The sequence below is a fragment of the Amphiura filiformis genome, chromosome 16 (assembly GCF_039555335.1).
Source record: "Amphiura filiformis chromosome 16, Afil_fr2py, whole genome shotgun sequence".
Lineage (NCBI taxonomy): Eukaryota > Metazoa > Echinodermata > Ophiuroidea > Amphilepidida > Amphiuridae > Amphiura > Amphiura filiformis.
In genome coordinates this window covers 50801576-50816697 of record NC_092643.1, presented here as the reverse complement: position 1 = coordinate 50816697, position 15122 = coordinate 50801576, and the positions used below count along the sequence as shown (strand labels likewise).

Genomic DNA, 15122 nt, shown 5'->3' with positions numbered 1-15122 from the left:
CCACATCCAATTTTCAATCCAAATCCAATCCAAAGAAAAGAGCATTGCAATTATTTATTTATTTATTTATTTTTTAATCCAATTTTAAATCCAAATTCAATCCAAATCCAAAGAAAAGAATATTACAATTCCAGTCCAATCAAATTTCCAATCCAAAATTCAATCCAAATTCAATGCAAAGAAAAGAGCGTTGCAATGTTATTTATTTATTTATTTATTTTTTCCAATTTTCAATCCACATCCAATTTTAAATCCAACTTCAATCCAAATAATCCAAAGATTTTTGTTGTTGTCGTGTCCAATACAAAACCAACAGTGAATAAATCACCAACTAATCACGCCTTGAAACCCGCTGAAAAATCCATTGGTTCCCGGTCGAGCCAAACAATACAAATTTATCTGCATGACAATGATTGACCTCTGACCCAGTAAACAATAACATGGATTCGCCCATTTCTTAGCTAGGGTAAATTGAGTTTAACTTGTTGCACTGTGTTAAACTTTATTAATGTGAAAATTATTGGGAGGCACTGTGTAATATGTTAATCAATGGATGAATTGGGCTATTTCATTAAAAATCCACACTACCCCTGTGGAAGATTTAGCTAAAGTCTTCCACAGAGGGAGTATGAGTTTCGAATAGAATAGACAATTGGGCAACTTCCATTTGAAATATTCCAGTTGTGGAATATATAGGTAAAGCCATAATATAGGGGGAGTATAGGTTTCAAAATGATTAACTTTGACCAATTACATTTGAAAAACATACTCCCCTTGTGGAAGATATTTCCAAAATCCTCCACAGGGGTAGTGCGGATTTCAACTGGAATAGCCCATTAGAGTGTAATCTGCATAGTCCATTAATTGGTGAAATGAGATAATGGATAAATTTGTAGATCCCCAGCATAAAGAATGAAAAAGATATAAACCTGTTGATTTCAAGATCATTTCAGGATTTTTGTTGATGTATCACTAACATTGTTCTGAATTAGTAGGTTGTTTAGGAATCAATTTTACTTACATGCAGATCATGTTATATGTCAAAATTAAGCCCTATTAGGTATTTGGGCAGGCTCTTAGGTACCCGACCATCCTGGTGCGGACCCGAAAGTCATTATTTAATATATACTGCGCACAAAAAGTATCTATACACTTAAAACAAAAGCCATTTCTTAAAGACACTAAAACTAAATTACAAAATAAAGTAGTCGATAGATGGAGAATTTTGTTCTGCATAATTTTGATACCTTATTCGGCATGATATGACTTTATTTCCCCAAGTTATAGCAATTTGAATAAAAAAGAGAGCTTTTCAAAAGTGGCAAAAACTTACATTGACTTTTCCCTCTAGGCACATAGATATTGAACACAGTGAAGTGAATTGTGGGATAGGCTTTTACGATGGGAATTCATAACAATTAGTGGGTTTTAACGGGTTTGCCGTCGGACAAGTTTAGAACTGTCAAGACAAAGTACCTAAGAATGAGACATTTAGGCCGCCCTTGCCTACTTATGGCAAGGGGCCGTTACTGAAGACTGCCCTTGTCAACAGAGAACAAGCAGATCTCGCCTATCTGCTAACCTTAAAGGTTTGGTAGCTCTGAAAAGAGCGGTTCACTGAAGACTGCCCCTTGTCTACAAAAAACAAGCAGACCTCTTGACAGTTCTAAACTTGTCTGACGGCAAAATGTTAAAACCCACTAACGGTGGAGTGAGCGTTCATCCGCCAGGCATTATTAAACCTGTAAGAAGGTGGAAATATCCAAATGTGTCACTTTTGAAACTCTACCTTTTCTAAAAGTTGATAATTTAAATTGTTTCATGTTTTATATACAGTAAAAACCTGATAGTTACCAAATGTGCTTACTATCAAGCGCTTTTAAAACATGCAAACATGAAGAGCCCCATCCACAAAAGTGTAAAGGGTTTTGATCAAAGCATCGTTACACATAGTTATATACGAACAAGTAAAACTACAAAATTGTGTCTCAACCCCTTTAGCTCAGTTGGTAAAGCACCAGGTACAATTTTATGTTTTCAAAAGCGCTCGATAGTAAGCACATATGCTAACTTTCGAGTTTTTACGGTATTTTTTTTGTAGCAACTTTGGGCGAGGTGATATATGCAGGTGCTAATGAAGAACAGAATAAAGATTCAGTGATAAGCCGTGCTACAATTGATGGAGATGGCAAGATAAATTTGGCTAGTGTGGTTAAGACGGACAAGGATGATCCAGACTGGTTGAATAGTAAGTACCTTAACCCCCTGAGCACTACCTGCCGATCTAACATTGCCTCTGATTGGTCAATTATGTGATATCTTCACTTTAATAACCAATCAGAATGGAGCTTTGCATATAATTCACCCAATTCTTTTGTGTGGTGAAATTATTCGAACAATGTGCTGATTGGTTCAACTTCAAGGAAAATTAATTTGACACCACTCCTCTGAACAGTGCTGATTGGTCCAATGTGCTGATTGGTCCAGCAAAGACTGTATGAAATACTCTTTCTTTCCCCGAACTATTATAAATTGGAACAACCTACCAGAACAAATAACACAAATAGAAGAAATACCACAGTTCAAAGAAGCTGTAGCCAACCACATCAAAACCACTTCAAGTCAAGACTAACTTAGCACTCCGCACGCACACTCCCTGACCGTCTGACTCCAGGAGGAGTGTTGGCCAGTATAACAACAAGATCAAGATAATGAAAACTTCTTTTTGACCAATAGGCAGGTAGTTCTCATGGGGTTAAGCAAAAATAAAATTGTTGTTGCCCGTAAATGGGATAAATCAGGATGGCAAGTCGGTCGGGTTTTTTTTTTTTAAGTTTTTAAAAATCCTCAGATTGTTAGATAGTCAATCGTGACACGATCTGGTCCATGGGGGCCAAAGGCGGCAAATTTGAAACTGAGATAAAGGCAAAAATATGGTGTAAAAAACAATAAAATACATAATCGACATCACAAAACTGCATAACTTTAGAACCATTACTAGCCCTTTGGTGTCGTCAGTATAGAGGTTATGCGTGACATTATTGATTGGCTGCAAACAAAGGATTTGAACGGTGTCCTTCACCGTAATCATGGCGCAGTGCAGTCCATTCAATCAAATGTTTGATGTAGATTGCAATCATGCTTTGTTGAATGCATTTGAGTAGTCGGCCATATTTACGGAATGATACGTCATATGCATGACCTCTATACCCTTATGTTCCAGCTGGTGTAGTATGTAAAACAAATTCAGATTATGTTTAATTTTAATTTGTGAAGAATCGGAATGATGAATTAAAACTTAATGCATGAATTTCAAATACATGGCGTATGATGGGAACTCAGAATCAAGTGTGAAGGACTTATAATGAAATAGTAAGCTATAATGAAAAACTCCTGAACTTAAGATGTAAGTAAAGTTTCAAGGGTTTTATGAAAAGTGATACATGATCTTACTGGATAGGGATTCTAAGGTGTGGTGCACTTCCAACTCAACAGGGTCTTTTTCAACTGTGTGTTTTTCACTTTGTAAATTTTATATGTGTAAAGAGAAACTCCACCAGAGCACAGAGCAGGTCTTCTGAGGTGAACCAAACCTGTCTGGTTATCAAATTAATCATTGGCAAGGTTATCTCTAAATTTGACAGGTCCTAATTGATGCAATAACATTAAAAACATCAATTAGCACCTGTCAAATGCTGAGATAACCTCGTCACTGATCAATTTGATAACCAGGCAGGTTTGGTTCATACCAGAAGAACTGCTCGGGGGGCTTGTATTCTTGACCAGTGTAGAGGAATTGAATGTAATTTCCTTGTTGTGTGTTTCCTGTTTAGATGCTCAATTTGTAGGTGATCCTATCGAGTATGGAGATCACATTTACTTCTTTTTCCGGGAGACGGCTACCGAATACATCAACGCAGGAAAAATTGTGTACTCACGTGTTGGCAGAGTCTGTAAGGTAAGTACTAGAGGCATACATGGGTCATGTGACACACATTCTTATATGTCGGTGTCATATGCAGCCGGCAATTTCACTACACATCACACATTTTACTAATATAAATTATCCTAAAACTAAAACATGTTGTATATATTTTTTGGTTAAAATTGTTTAACTATGTCAACATAGTGTTCAGGTTTTTTCTTTCAAAACATCATTTTCATGTCTGATATATTATAGATGTTTATTGATGTTTTTAATACTGTCATTATGGGTTATTCCATTTGAAATCTACACCCCCTGTGTGGGATATTGAGGTAATGTCTTCATTAGGCCAAAAAAAAAAGTTGTTTGTTTGTCCTCCACCGCCCGCTCCTCAGATTAAGGCCTGACCAATATTTTTTTTTTTTTTTTCAATAATTTTTTTTTTTTTTTTACAAAATAAGTAAAATTCAATTTTTTTTTTCAGATTTGGAGTATCTCTGGACCTAGCTAGAGCTAAATACTAAGATCTTTCATGGTTGAAAATTAAAAAAGCCCCCCAAAACATTTTGTGTCTTCAATATGCAAAGTTATAACTTGTGAATTGAATACATTGGATTTGAAATCATTAAAAGACTATGACATGAACTCAAATTATAACTTTAAATGCATATTAAAGAAACAAAATGTTGGTTTTTTTTAAGTCACCATGAATGATTGTAGCATTTAGCTCTAGCTAGGTCCAGGAATGCACCAAATCCAAAAAAAAAAAAATTAAAAAAAAAAAAATCCAACGTCCTCTTTCAAAGCTGTGGAGGACAAACAAAAAAACAATTATTTTTTTTGGGCCTTAGGGGTGTATGTATTTCAATTGGAATAGCCAGATGCATCCACAGCTTTTGATATGTGGTGGTTAATTGCATATATGGTGATTTTGGGAACTGAAGTTGTTAAACCTATTTACACAAAATGTGCACATATAAGCCCAATCGCTATTCTAACTACCGGTTTTTGAGAGCAGTTTTGGGACACTTTGACCTCTGACATATCGGGAAAATTTACGTAATTATTATTAATTTTCTTATTATTGTCACAATTTTGATCATTAAAAATACCAAATAATTAATTTATACAACACTAATATTTTTTATATTTGTTTTAAGTATTGTAAAACATTTTAGATTATATTTTGTACGTACAAAAACCCAATATTTCTGAATTTTCTGAAAGGTCAAAGGACAAAGTGTCCCAAAACTGCAAAAACTGTCCTACAATGCATTGCAAACTTCCAATGCCGATTGGGCTTATTTCACCTGATGTGTAACATGAACATAAATATATGGAATAACCCACCGCTATTCCTGATTCCAGAAAAAAGCAGCACTAGTTTCTTTGGATTAAAAAAAATATTACCTTGTTTTGCAAAATAAAACATTCTATAAATTATAATCTAATCTATTAGTTAGTTAGTAAGTAAAGTTTTATTTGGCAATAAAAGTTGAATTTTTATATTTTTGCAATTTGAGAGAAAGTGAACCAAAAAATGCAGTTGTTTGTATTTTTTTCTTCCAATTGCAGTCACAAAAATGCAAATACTTGGAACAAGTCTAAGCACTAAAAAGATCTTAATTTTGATGAGCGATTATAAAAAGAGATTAGAAAATGTTTTTTCCAAAAATTAGAATGAATATCGCATCATACGAAAAACATTTCCAAAAATTGGCCAGATAGTTAAATTTGACTTTTGTTACCAGTTAGAACTAAGTAATGGATTAAGATTTAGCTGTGTTTCATTTGGCAAAACAAGATAATATTTTTTTATTCCAAAATATTTACCACATTTATGTACCTGCATTTTTTTATAAATAATCTAATACAAATTCTGCAGTTCTTTAACAGTTTTTTAAAAAGGTAATGTACTAAATATAGCCAAGGGTTTCTTTTTCCTACAGTAGCAGGGTTTTAGTTGCTCCAACTTGTGTCATAGACAATACTATAAAGCATCAAATGTTCGCATGTTTGAATGGTTTTTTTAAATAATTTTGCGAGGGCAGTTGATTGGCGAAATTTTCATGCCAGCACATATTTTTTCTTCCTCCTATGTCTTTAAGGAAATGTACAAATTCACGAAATGTTATGTCACAGAAACATGGGTTTTCTCCAAAAATGCAAAAAATTTAATGCCACTAAAAATATCATGGTTTACAGTATACCATTGTAATTGTATTTGTATGAAGCTGATTTATGACCTTAGTTTAATGAACACCTGGGAATTATTAAAGATTTTTCAAAATTTGAGATAATTTAAGTCAAAAGTTCCTCTTATCAGTTTCCCTTTGCAAGTATGTGACTTTTTAAAATAGAAATACTTTAGTTAAAGGTGTGTGTCCAGATTAACAGCCTCATCCCCCATTTTGCCTCATCAAAACAGCGATTATGTATTTGAAGAAAGGTAATATTTTTCTTATTACCCCAGTAAAATTTAACGCTCGAGATATGCTTAGTTTAGGTTGTGTTAACAAAAATATGGTATATGTTATACAAATTTTTGCTCTTCATATCAAAACCACTGGAGAAATATAACTCTTAATAACTCTAAATATAATTTGGAAACAGATTTTTGTAATGGTACGTTTCATTCAATATAATATAAGGATTTTATTCCCGTCAATGTATTAGTAAAGTAAACCCTTGTTATTTTCCATTCTTCCTTTAGAATGATACGGGAGGTGGAGCTGGAACCATGTTGGATGGATTATGGACCACTTTTCAGAAGGCACGTCTGAATTGCTCAACACAAGGAGTCTTTCCATTCTACTTCAATGAACTGCGTAAGTTATGTAAAAGCGGTAATTTTTACTAGTTTAATTTTTCGCTGGTTTAATTTTTTGCTCTTTGCCAATTTTGAACTAATTGTTTTTAAAGTTTGTAGTTTTGATTTTTCTTACATAGACCTCACATAAAAGTACATATTCGCATGCTTTTATTTTTTGCGGTTGCTGTGTTGAGCGCAAAAAGTGTAAAAATGTTCTGTGAAATTTTCTAAATTCACAGTACTGTCGCATGATTGGTCATGTGTGGAATCGGGTGATCTGTATACCATGCACAATTGTGTGGGGTCAGATGATCTGTATACCATGCACAATGTGTGCCAAAGTTCAAGTTTTTTGTAATTGACATAATTAGTTGGCACCTACTTAAGGGATCTAAAATGAGCGTTTATTGCATTTCGATAGTATTTTTGAGGACATGAGAGCACCTCGGACCTATCGAATTGCATTCTGAATCTGAAGCATGTCTTTCTGATATCAAATAATTGTCATTTTTTGAAGATCACAATATAATACAAATTTTATGACAAATTATAAAAATTTGATATTTTTCAAATTTTCGATATATAACAGTCCTCAAGTAAATTATATAAATCTAATGATATATTCTTAAAGTGTATGTAGCAGGGAGGAAAAGCCGACGGTCAATTGAAAATTTTGACCTTTCATATTGAAGATATGGATTTTTTCCCAAAAGACCCATTTTTGTTTTTTGGTGTTTTGGGGAAAAAATCCATATCTTCAATACGAAAGGTCAAAGGTTTCAATTGATCGTCGGCTTTTCATCCCACCTACATACACTTTAAGTATAAATCATCAGATTTATAAAGTTTACTTCAAGTACTGTTAAATATCAAAAATATCAATTTTTAATGATTTGCCATAAAATGTGTATTAAATTGCAATTTCAAAAATCAAAATTATTTGATATCAGAATGACATTCTTCGTATTCAGAATGCAATTCGATATGTCTGATGTGCTCTGATGTCCCAAAATAAATACTGTCCAAACGTTCATACCCCAGCCCTTAAGGCTAACCAAAATCAGACATGTTTGTTACCCATAGATCTACCAAAAACAAAGATACAAGATGGCCCTCCTTTTTTCATTTAGTTATTGGTTACATATATTGTCAGGATGTATGTGACCAAATGAGCTGTAAGGTCTGCATTTTCCCTTTTTAGTGAGATATTTGACACAATAATTGTTTGTTGAACAAGCGGAATTGTGAACAAGCAGAGAAATGTGACAAAGTCTTCTTAAAATAAGCTTTACAATGAAATATGTGATCAAGCAAAATGAATCGGATGTCAGGAATGTTGACTTTGAGATATAGCCAATACTATTCAACTTCCTTTGTATTATGCTGTTCTGAGCAAAAATAAAATTGCCCCATTTCTGGAACCGTTAGTCAAATTTAGCAAAATAAAGCTCTGAGAATGGATCATGTACAGAATTTGACAACTGACTTTTGATTTTGATTGACATCAGACTCATTTTGCTTGATTGCATCACATATTACATGTCCATATTGGTTATTAGGAAAGTAGTTTAATTATCAATAAATAGGTTGAGAAATCCTTTGTTTGATTGTCCATTGAAAGGCTCAGAACTAGTTCTGCTGACAATACTGCCCCCAGCCCCCAACTCAACACAAAAGTTAGTTACCATGCATGTTACCAAATATAGCAGAAAAGGAGTTTTTTTTTTTACCAGTAGAGGACTACGAAATTGGCAAAATAGGGGTATTTAATCTGTACTATCCGCAAAATTTGGATAAAAGGGGTACTTGGAAAAATCCAGTAATTTTATGTCAATATTGAGTGTCATTGAAAAGGGGTTGTTTGAAATTCTAGTCATTGAAAACCACAAAAAAGGTGTTGTTTTTGGTCAAATTTTGCCCTCAATTTTGTATGGTAAAGGGTAAATTGGATGAAAAATCATTGCAAAGGGGGTCTAATGAAAGATTTGGTAACATGCATGGTTACCAACTTTTGTGTTGAGTTGGGGGCATGTACTGCCCCTTTGTGGTGGATGGTAACTAATAAATCCAAACTTTTTATGGTCAAATCACTTCCAAAGTAGGGTAGACGTTAAAAATTATGACTTGCAAACATTTGTACACAAATGACCTGGAAGTCGAAACATGGAAGCAAAATGCCTCATACTTCTGTAGGATCATGCCATGACCTTAGGCAAAAAAAAAAAAGAATTGTTGTGTTGCCCTCAACCGCCCGACCCTAAATCCTGAAAAATCAGGGTCAGCATTTTTTTTTTTTGACTGATGATTTTTACAGATTTGTTCAAAAAATCAATGTTTTTAACTTAAAATTAATATTTTATTGAAAGACTAGTCTTTAATTGATGTCTAACAGGTATCCAGAAGTCAAAATTGGCAAATGTCCCCTAATTGAAGAAGCATTATTTGATATTTGAGGGATATAAAAAAAATGAAGGTTTGAAAAAAAAAAAAAAAAAAGGCCAACCGTCCGACCCAACTTTCCCATTTTCCCACTTGAGGGCAACACAACAATATTTTTTTTTTGCCTTATATTGTCACAAATCGCTCATCTAAGTATCCTGCGCTATCTTCTAATCACTTCCGGTCCTGTCAGGCTTCAGACCCATGACATTGTGGTTAAAAGGCAAGTGCGCTTGTGTATAGACCAAAAGAGGGCTCCCCAATCTGGTCTATGACAATAACTCATACCTGGGTGACAAAATGTCAATGGTCACATCAGTTAATTCAAGACAAAAATGTTGCATGATCCTATTTCTTTCTTTTTTCAGAGGATATCCACCCAGCAACTCAGGATGAAAATGTCATCTATGCCACATTCTCAACAGCAGAGTAAGTATCTATCATCAAATCAATATGCTAATTGCATAAAAGCTTGATTAATTGTTTTTGAGGATGCTTAACCCCATGAGAACTACCTGCCGATTGGCCAAAAAGAAGTTTTCATTATCAATTGGTCCAATCAGCAACATTGTTTGAATAATTTCACCACGCAAAAAAATTGGGGTGAATTATTTGCAAAGCTCCATTCTGATTGGTGATTAAAGTGAAGATATCATGTAATTGACCAATCAGAGCCAATGTAAGATCGGAAGGTAGTGCTCAGGGGGTTAAGGGCTTAGATAGCTAAGTTTGCACAGTATATTTGTGGGACCTGAGAGCACATATGACACACCAAATGGCAATCTGAATATGAGGAATGCCCTTCCGATGTTAAATAATTTTGATTTTTTGAAATTTGCGATATAATACAAATTTTATGGCAAATTATTAAAAAATGATATTTTTGATTATTTAACAGTCCTTAAACAGTTAACTTTATAAATCTAATGATATGTACTCAGATTTATAAAGTTTACTTCAAGGACTGTGATCGTTGATCGAGGGGAACCCGATTTTTTGGGGGGGGGATTTTGAGGGGAAACGCAAATTTTTTCGTTGAACCAGGAGGGGGATTGTTAAGTTTTAAATGGAGAAATTTGGGGAAAACAACATGGGGAATCCAAATTTTTTTGAGTGGACGTGATGGGGAACACAAATTTTTTTGTCAATATTTTTCCAAAATGCCCATCCCCCTGCCGTAAATAACGATCGGTCCCTAAATGTGAAAAATATCAACTCTTAATAATTAGTCATAAAACTTGTATTATAAAATCAAAATTATCAGAAGGACATTCCTTGTATTCAGAATGCAATTTGGTGCTCTCAGGCCCCAAAAAAATACTGTGCAAATTTCTTAAGCACTTGGGGCGCCAAGGTAGCAGTCATAGGAATAAGCCAAAAGTTTCAAGGACCATTCTAATTTATAACGTATAGTAAATTTAAATCAGGGACCCACACCTGCGGGCATGCACTGCACTTGTGACGCATTGCCAAGCAGCATACAGCCGCTATTAAGGGACAAAAGGAACCTCAAGGTGCAGAGTATGAGTGTTTGTCAAGGTCATTTAAATACCGTACTGACGCGAGTATAGTCCCACCTTTTTTTTTTTTTTAAAGTTATTTATTTTTTCGGCTTTGGAGTGTCAGGACCTAGACCTAAATGCTAGGATCATTCATGGTTGACCTAAAAAAAAAAAAAAAAGAAAAAAAAATTTCAAGATGTTTTGTATTTTTAATATGAAAATTGATACTTGGTATTCATGTCATAATCTATTAATGATTTCAAAATGCATTCAAATTCAATGCATTTTGAAATCATTAATAGACTATGGCATGAATACAAATTATCAATTTTCATATTAAAAATGGGTCACTCCATATCAAATCAAGGAGGCGCCCCACCTGACCCCCTCAGATTTGCTTTATATTTTAGTCATATGTTGTACCTGTACAAATATTAAAAACCTGCAAATTTGAGGTCTGTAGCTCTTACGGATTTTCTTTGGCAGGCATTTAAAGTTGGAGTAGGGAGGTCTAAATTTGGACCCAAAAGTTACCCCTTAAATAAATTTCATCTTTGGGAGTCTGTGCCTTCTTTATAAAAAAGAAAGAGAGGTCTGAAACTTTGCATACACACTAACTGCATGCCCAATTTGTCAAAAAATAAAAAATATAAAAAATCTGTAATTTGCGTTGTGTCACGGGGTCATTAAATATGCAAGAAAAAATATAATGTTTTGTAAACTGGCAAGTTTAGCCCCCTAAATTCACATTTTTGTCAGATTAATTATTTTTGTTGTCACCGATGCTATATATAGGATAAATACAATGCATACCCAAAAAATTGGGGTCACAACTCATTTATATTTCGAACAGCGCCCTCACGAAGATGAAATTTATTGCAAATTCAACATTTTCAGGGGGCCCAAAGTCGATGTGGTCCACCTTCAAAATTTATAAAACATCACTTTTATATAACTACTAGTCTTAAATTACAACTTTGCTAAGTCCCAGTAATTGTATAGGTTGACTTCATATAAAATGACAAGCCCAAAGTTGACCATTTTCTTATGATTGCATGTAGTGCAAATGTGCGAATTCGGAAGGCTTGAAAGTCAAATTGGCCACAATATTAAAAATAAATGATTAGATGAGTAGTTATTGGCCCTATTTACTTGTATTTCCATTTCGTTTTCAATATATACAGATTTTCTATGGTAGCCATTTAAAGTTGGAGTGCAGCGCCCTCACGAAGATGTTTTGTAAACTGGCAAGTTTAGCCCCTTAAATTCACATTTTTGTCAGATTAATTTTTTTTTTGTCACCGATGCTATATATAGGATAAATACAATGCATACCCAAAAAATTGGGGTCACAACTCATTTACATTTCGAACAGCGCCCTCACGAAGATGAAATTTATTGCAAATTCAACATTTTCATGGGGCCCAAAGTCGATGTGGTCAACCTTCAAAATTTATAAAACATCACTTTTATATGACTACTAGTCTTAAATTGCAACTTTGCTCAATCCCATTAATTTTATAGATTGACTTCATATAAAACGACAAGCCTAAAGTTGACCGTTTTCTTATGATTGCATGTACTGCAAATGTGCGAATCGGAAGGTTTAAAAGTCAAAATGGCCACAATATTGAAAATAAATGACTAGATGCATAGTTATTGGCCCTATTTACTTTTATTTCCATTTTATTTTCAATATTGGGGTCAATTTGACTTTCAACCTTCCGAATTCGCACATTTGCACCCTTTTGCACTACATGCAATCATAAGAAAATGGTTAACTTTGGGCTTGTCATTTTATATGAAGTCAACCTATACAATTACTGGGACTTAGCAAAGTTGTAATTTAAGACTTGTAGTTATATAAAAGTGATGTTTTATAAACTTTGAAGGTGGACCACATCGACTTTGGGCCCCCTGAAAATGTTGAATGTGCAATAAATTCCATCTTCGTGAGGGCGCTGTTCTAAAAATGTAAATGAGTTGTGACCCCAATTTTTGGGTATGCATTGTATTTATCCTATATATAGCATCGGTGACAACAAAAATAATTAATCTGACAAAAAATGTGAATTTAGGGGGCTAAACTTGCCAGTTTACAAAACATTACATTTTTTCTTGCATATTTAATGAGCCCGTGACACAACGTGCAATTACAGAATTTTTTTATTTTTTATTTTTTGACAAATTGGGCATGCAGTTAGTGTGTATGCAAAGTTTCAGACCTCTCTTTCTTTTTATAAAGAAGGCACAAACGCCCAAAGATGAAATTTATTTAAAGGGCAACTTTTGGGTCCAAATTTAGACCCCCTACTCCAACTTTAAATGGCTGCCACAGAAAATCCGTAAGAGCTACAGACCTCAAATTTGCAGGTTTTTAATATTTTTACAGGTACAACATATGACTAAAATATAAAGCAAATCTGAGGGGGTCAGGTGGGGCGCCTCCTTGATTTGATATGGAGTGACCCAAATACAAAATATCATGAATGATCCTAGCATTTAGGTCTAGGTCTAGGGACACTACAAAACCGAAAAAATAAAAAACTTAAAAAAAAATTTGGGACTATACTCGCGTCAGTACGGTAATGTACAAATATATTGGGGTTAAAGAACTGTGCCCTGATAGATGAGCATGTTGTGGATCCTAGTGTATGCTGGATAGAGCAGTTTGGAGAGCCATACGGGGGTCCGACTACAAGAGTTGCCCTAAGCAAGCAAGCAAAATTCCTTGGACTGAACCTGTCAATTTGTGTTTTTAGAACTGGTGCGACTGGATCTGCTGTATGTGTTTTCCGTCTGGATGAGATTCAACAACTCTTTGACAATGGTAGATTCAAAAGGAGCAGAAAACATTGCGGAATTGTGGTTACCAATTGATAATAGTAAAGTTCCTGATAACCGGCCAGGATCGGTAAGTACAATGCAAATTGTTTGAGAACAAAGCTTGTGAAAAGTTGGGGGGTGTTGTGTCATGAAATATTTAAGTTAATCTTGGTGGAAAATTTAGTTTTTTTGTGGCATGCAAAAATGATAAATGTGTAATGAACATGAACAATTCCCATGGTGCAATAAAATGTAACAATAAAGGACAGTGTATACGTAGGTAGACATATCATGTATTTGATGATGATGATGATGATGTTAATAATGATGTGTTAATATTGATGATGGCGATGATTATGATAATGATGATGGTGGTGATGAAGATGAAGATGACTAATAGGAGGAGGATGTGGAGGAAAGGAAATTGGCTTGGATTAGGATCATTTGAGGTCATTTATTTAACTAATTTGTTCAAAGTGCTTCACCATGTACAGAACTTGATGAATTGTTATGGTACCCTGCTAGCATAGACTGGTCAGAGACAATGTAGGGTGGTATGGAATCTGGGGTCAAAGGTTGTTTTTTGAGGTCAAGTGAGGTCATTGTTGATTTAGAGCACCAAAAGTTAACATTTAGTCATTTCTCCCACATGCTTTGATTGATTTCAATATGACTTGAACACAATCACCCTTGGGTAAAATGGTATGTCAGGTCAAAGGTCATGGCCCATCTGAGATCACCTTACAAATATGTTCATTTTTCACAAACTTGAGAGAGAACATTTTATGCACCACATAATGTACTAATCTGCTTGTTTTTATAGTGTAAAAATGTACATGAAGAAGATGACTTTAATTTCATCAAAGACTATCCACTCATGGATGCACTGGTACCTAACACCAGGAATTACAATACGTTTGTAGGCTACAATCGTGATTCCAATTCTCCTCTTGGGATCATACAAGGCCAAAGGATTGTAGAACTAGTAGTGGATGAGAAGGTAGAAGATGCTGGAGGGAATCCACATGATATTTTCTTTTTAGCATCAGGTAAGCTAATGGACTTTTTGGAATATATCGCCAGGTGCATTACATAGTATACAAATATTTACTGTCTATGAGTGTGATGGTCGAAATATAATCACTCGGTGAAAGATGGATTGTTCCATTCCACGAGCCTGAACGGCGAGTGGAATGGAAAAATACATCTTTCACCGAGTGATTATATTTCGACCATTACACGAATGTAAGACTGTTAATATTTGTTTTATATCACTCGTACATAAATTCTATTACTAAAATACTATTTAAGGTCGGAAATACATTTTTTCATCAACATAACACCATGTTTTGCCGTGATATACTTCACATTTTGGGGTCCACCCCATAACTAAATCGGCGAGTCTACGAGTCAGCGCACGGCTTGGCGCATGCGCACTACGGCGCAGCACGATGATGGTAAAAACTATCACACGGAGAGGCTGATGGTAAAAATGATAAATGGCAATCAACCAATGAACTGTCTAGAATTTATGTATGAGTGATATAATGACACTATGACAGATGTTAAACCCAGGGTGTTTTACATTGTGACGGATGTTGATCGCAAATTTATCAAA

At 34.5% G+C, this 15122-nt stretch overlaps 1 protein-coding gene across 2 annotated transcripts in view; it reads left to right on the top strand.

Moving 5' to 3' along the window:
* The window catches only part of LOC140136158 (semaphorin-2A-like), a 34873-nt gene that overhangs the window by 8944 nt on the left and 10807 nt on the right, over positions 1-15122 (top strand). Inside the window, exons 4-9 of one of the 2 annotated variants that reach the window (XM_072157863.1) lie at positions 2102-2248; positions 3834-3958; positions 6639-6753; positions 9545-9605; positions 13441-13592; positions 14328-14453. In XM_072157863.1, the coding sequence (XP_072013964.1) occupies positions 2102-2248; positions 3834-3958; positions 6639-6753; positions 9545-9605; positions 13441-13558 (566 nt within the window). In that variant the 3' untranslated portion in view covers positions 13559-13592; positions 14328-14453. Of the gene's footprint in view, positions 1-2101; positions 2249-3833; positions 3959-6638; positions 6754-9544; positions 9606-13440; positions 13593-14327; positions 14554-15122 lie in introns of those variants that run through there. The other variant, XM_072157862.1, reaches the window with a different exon arrangement.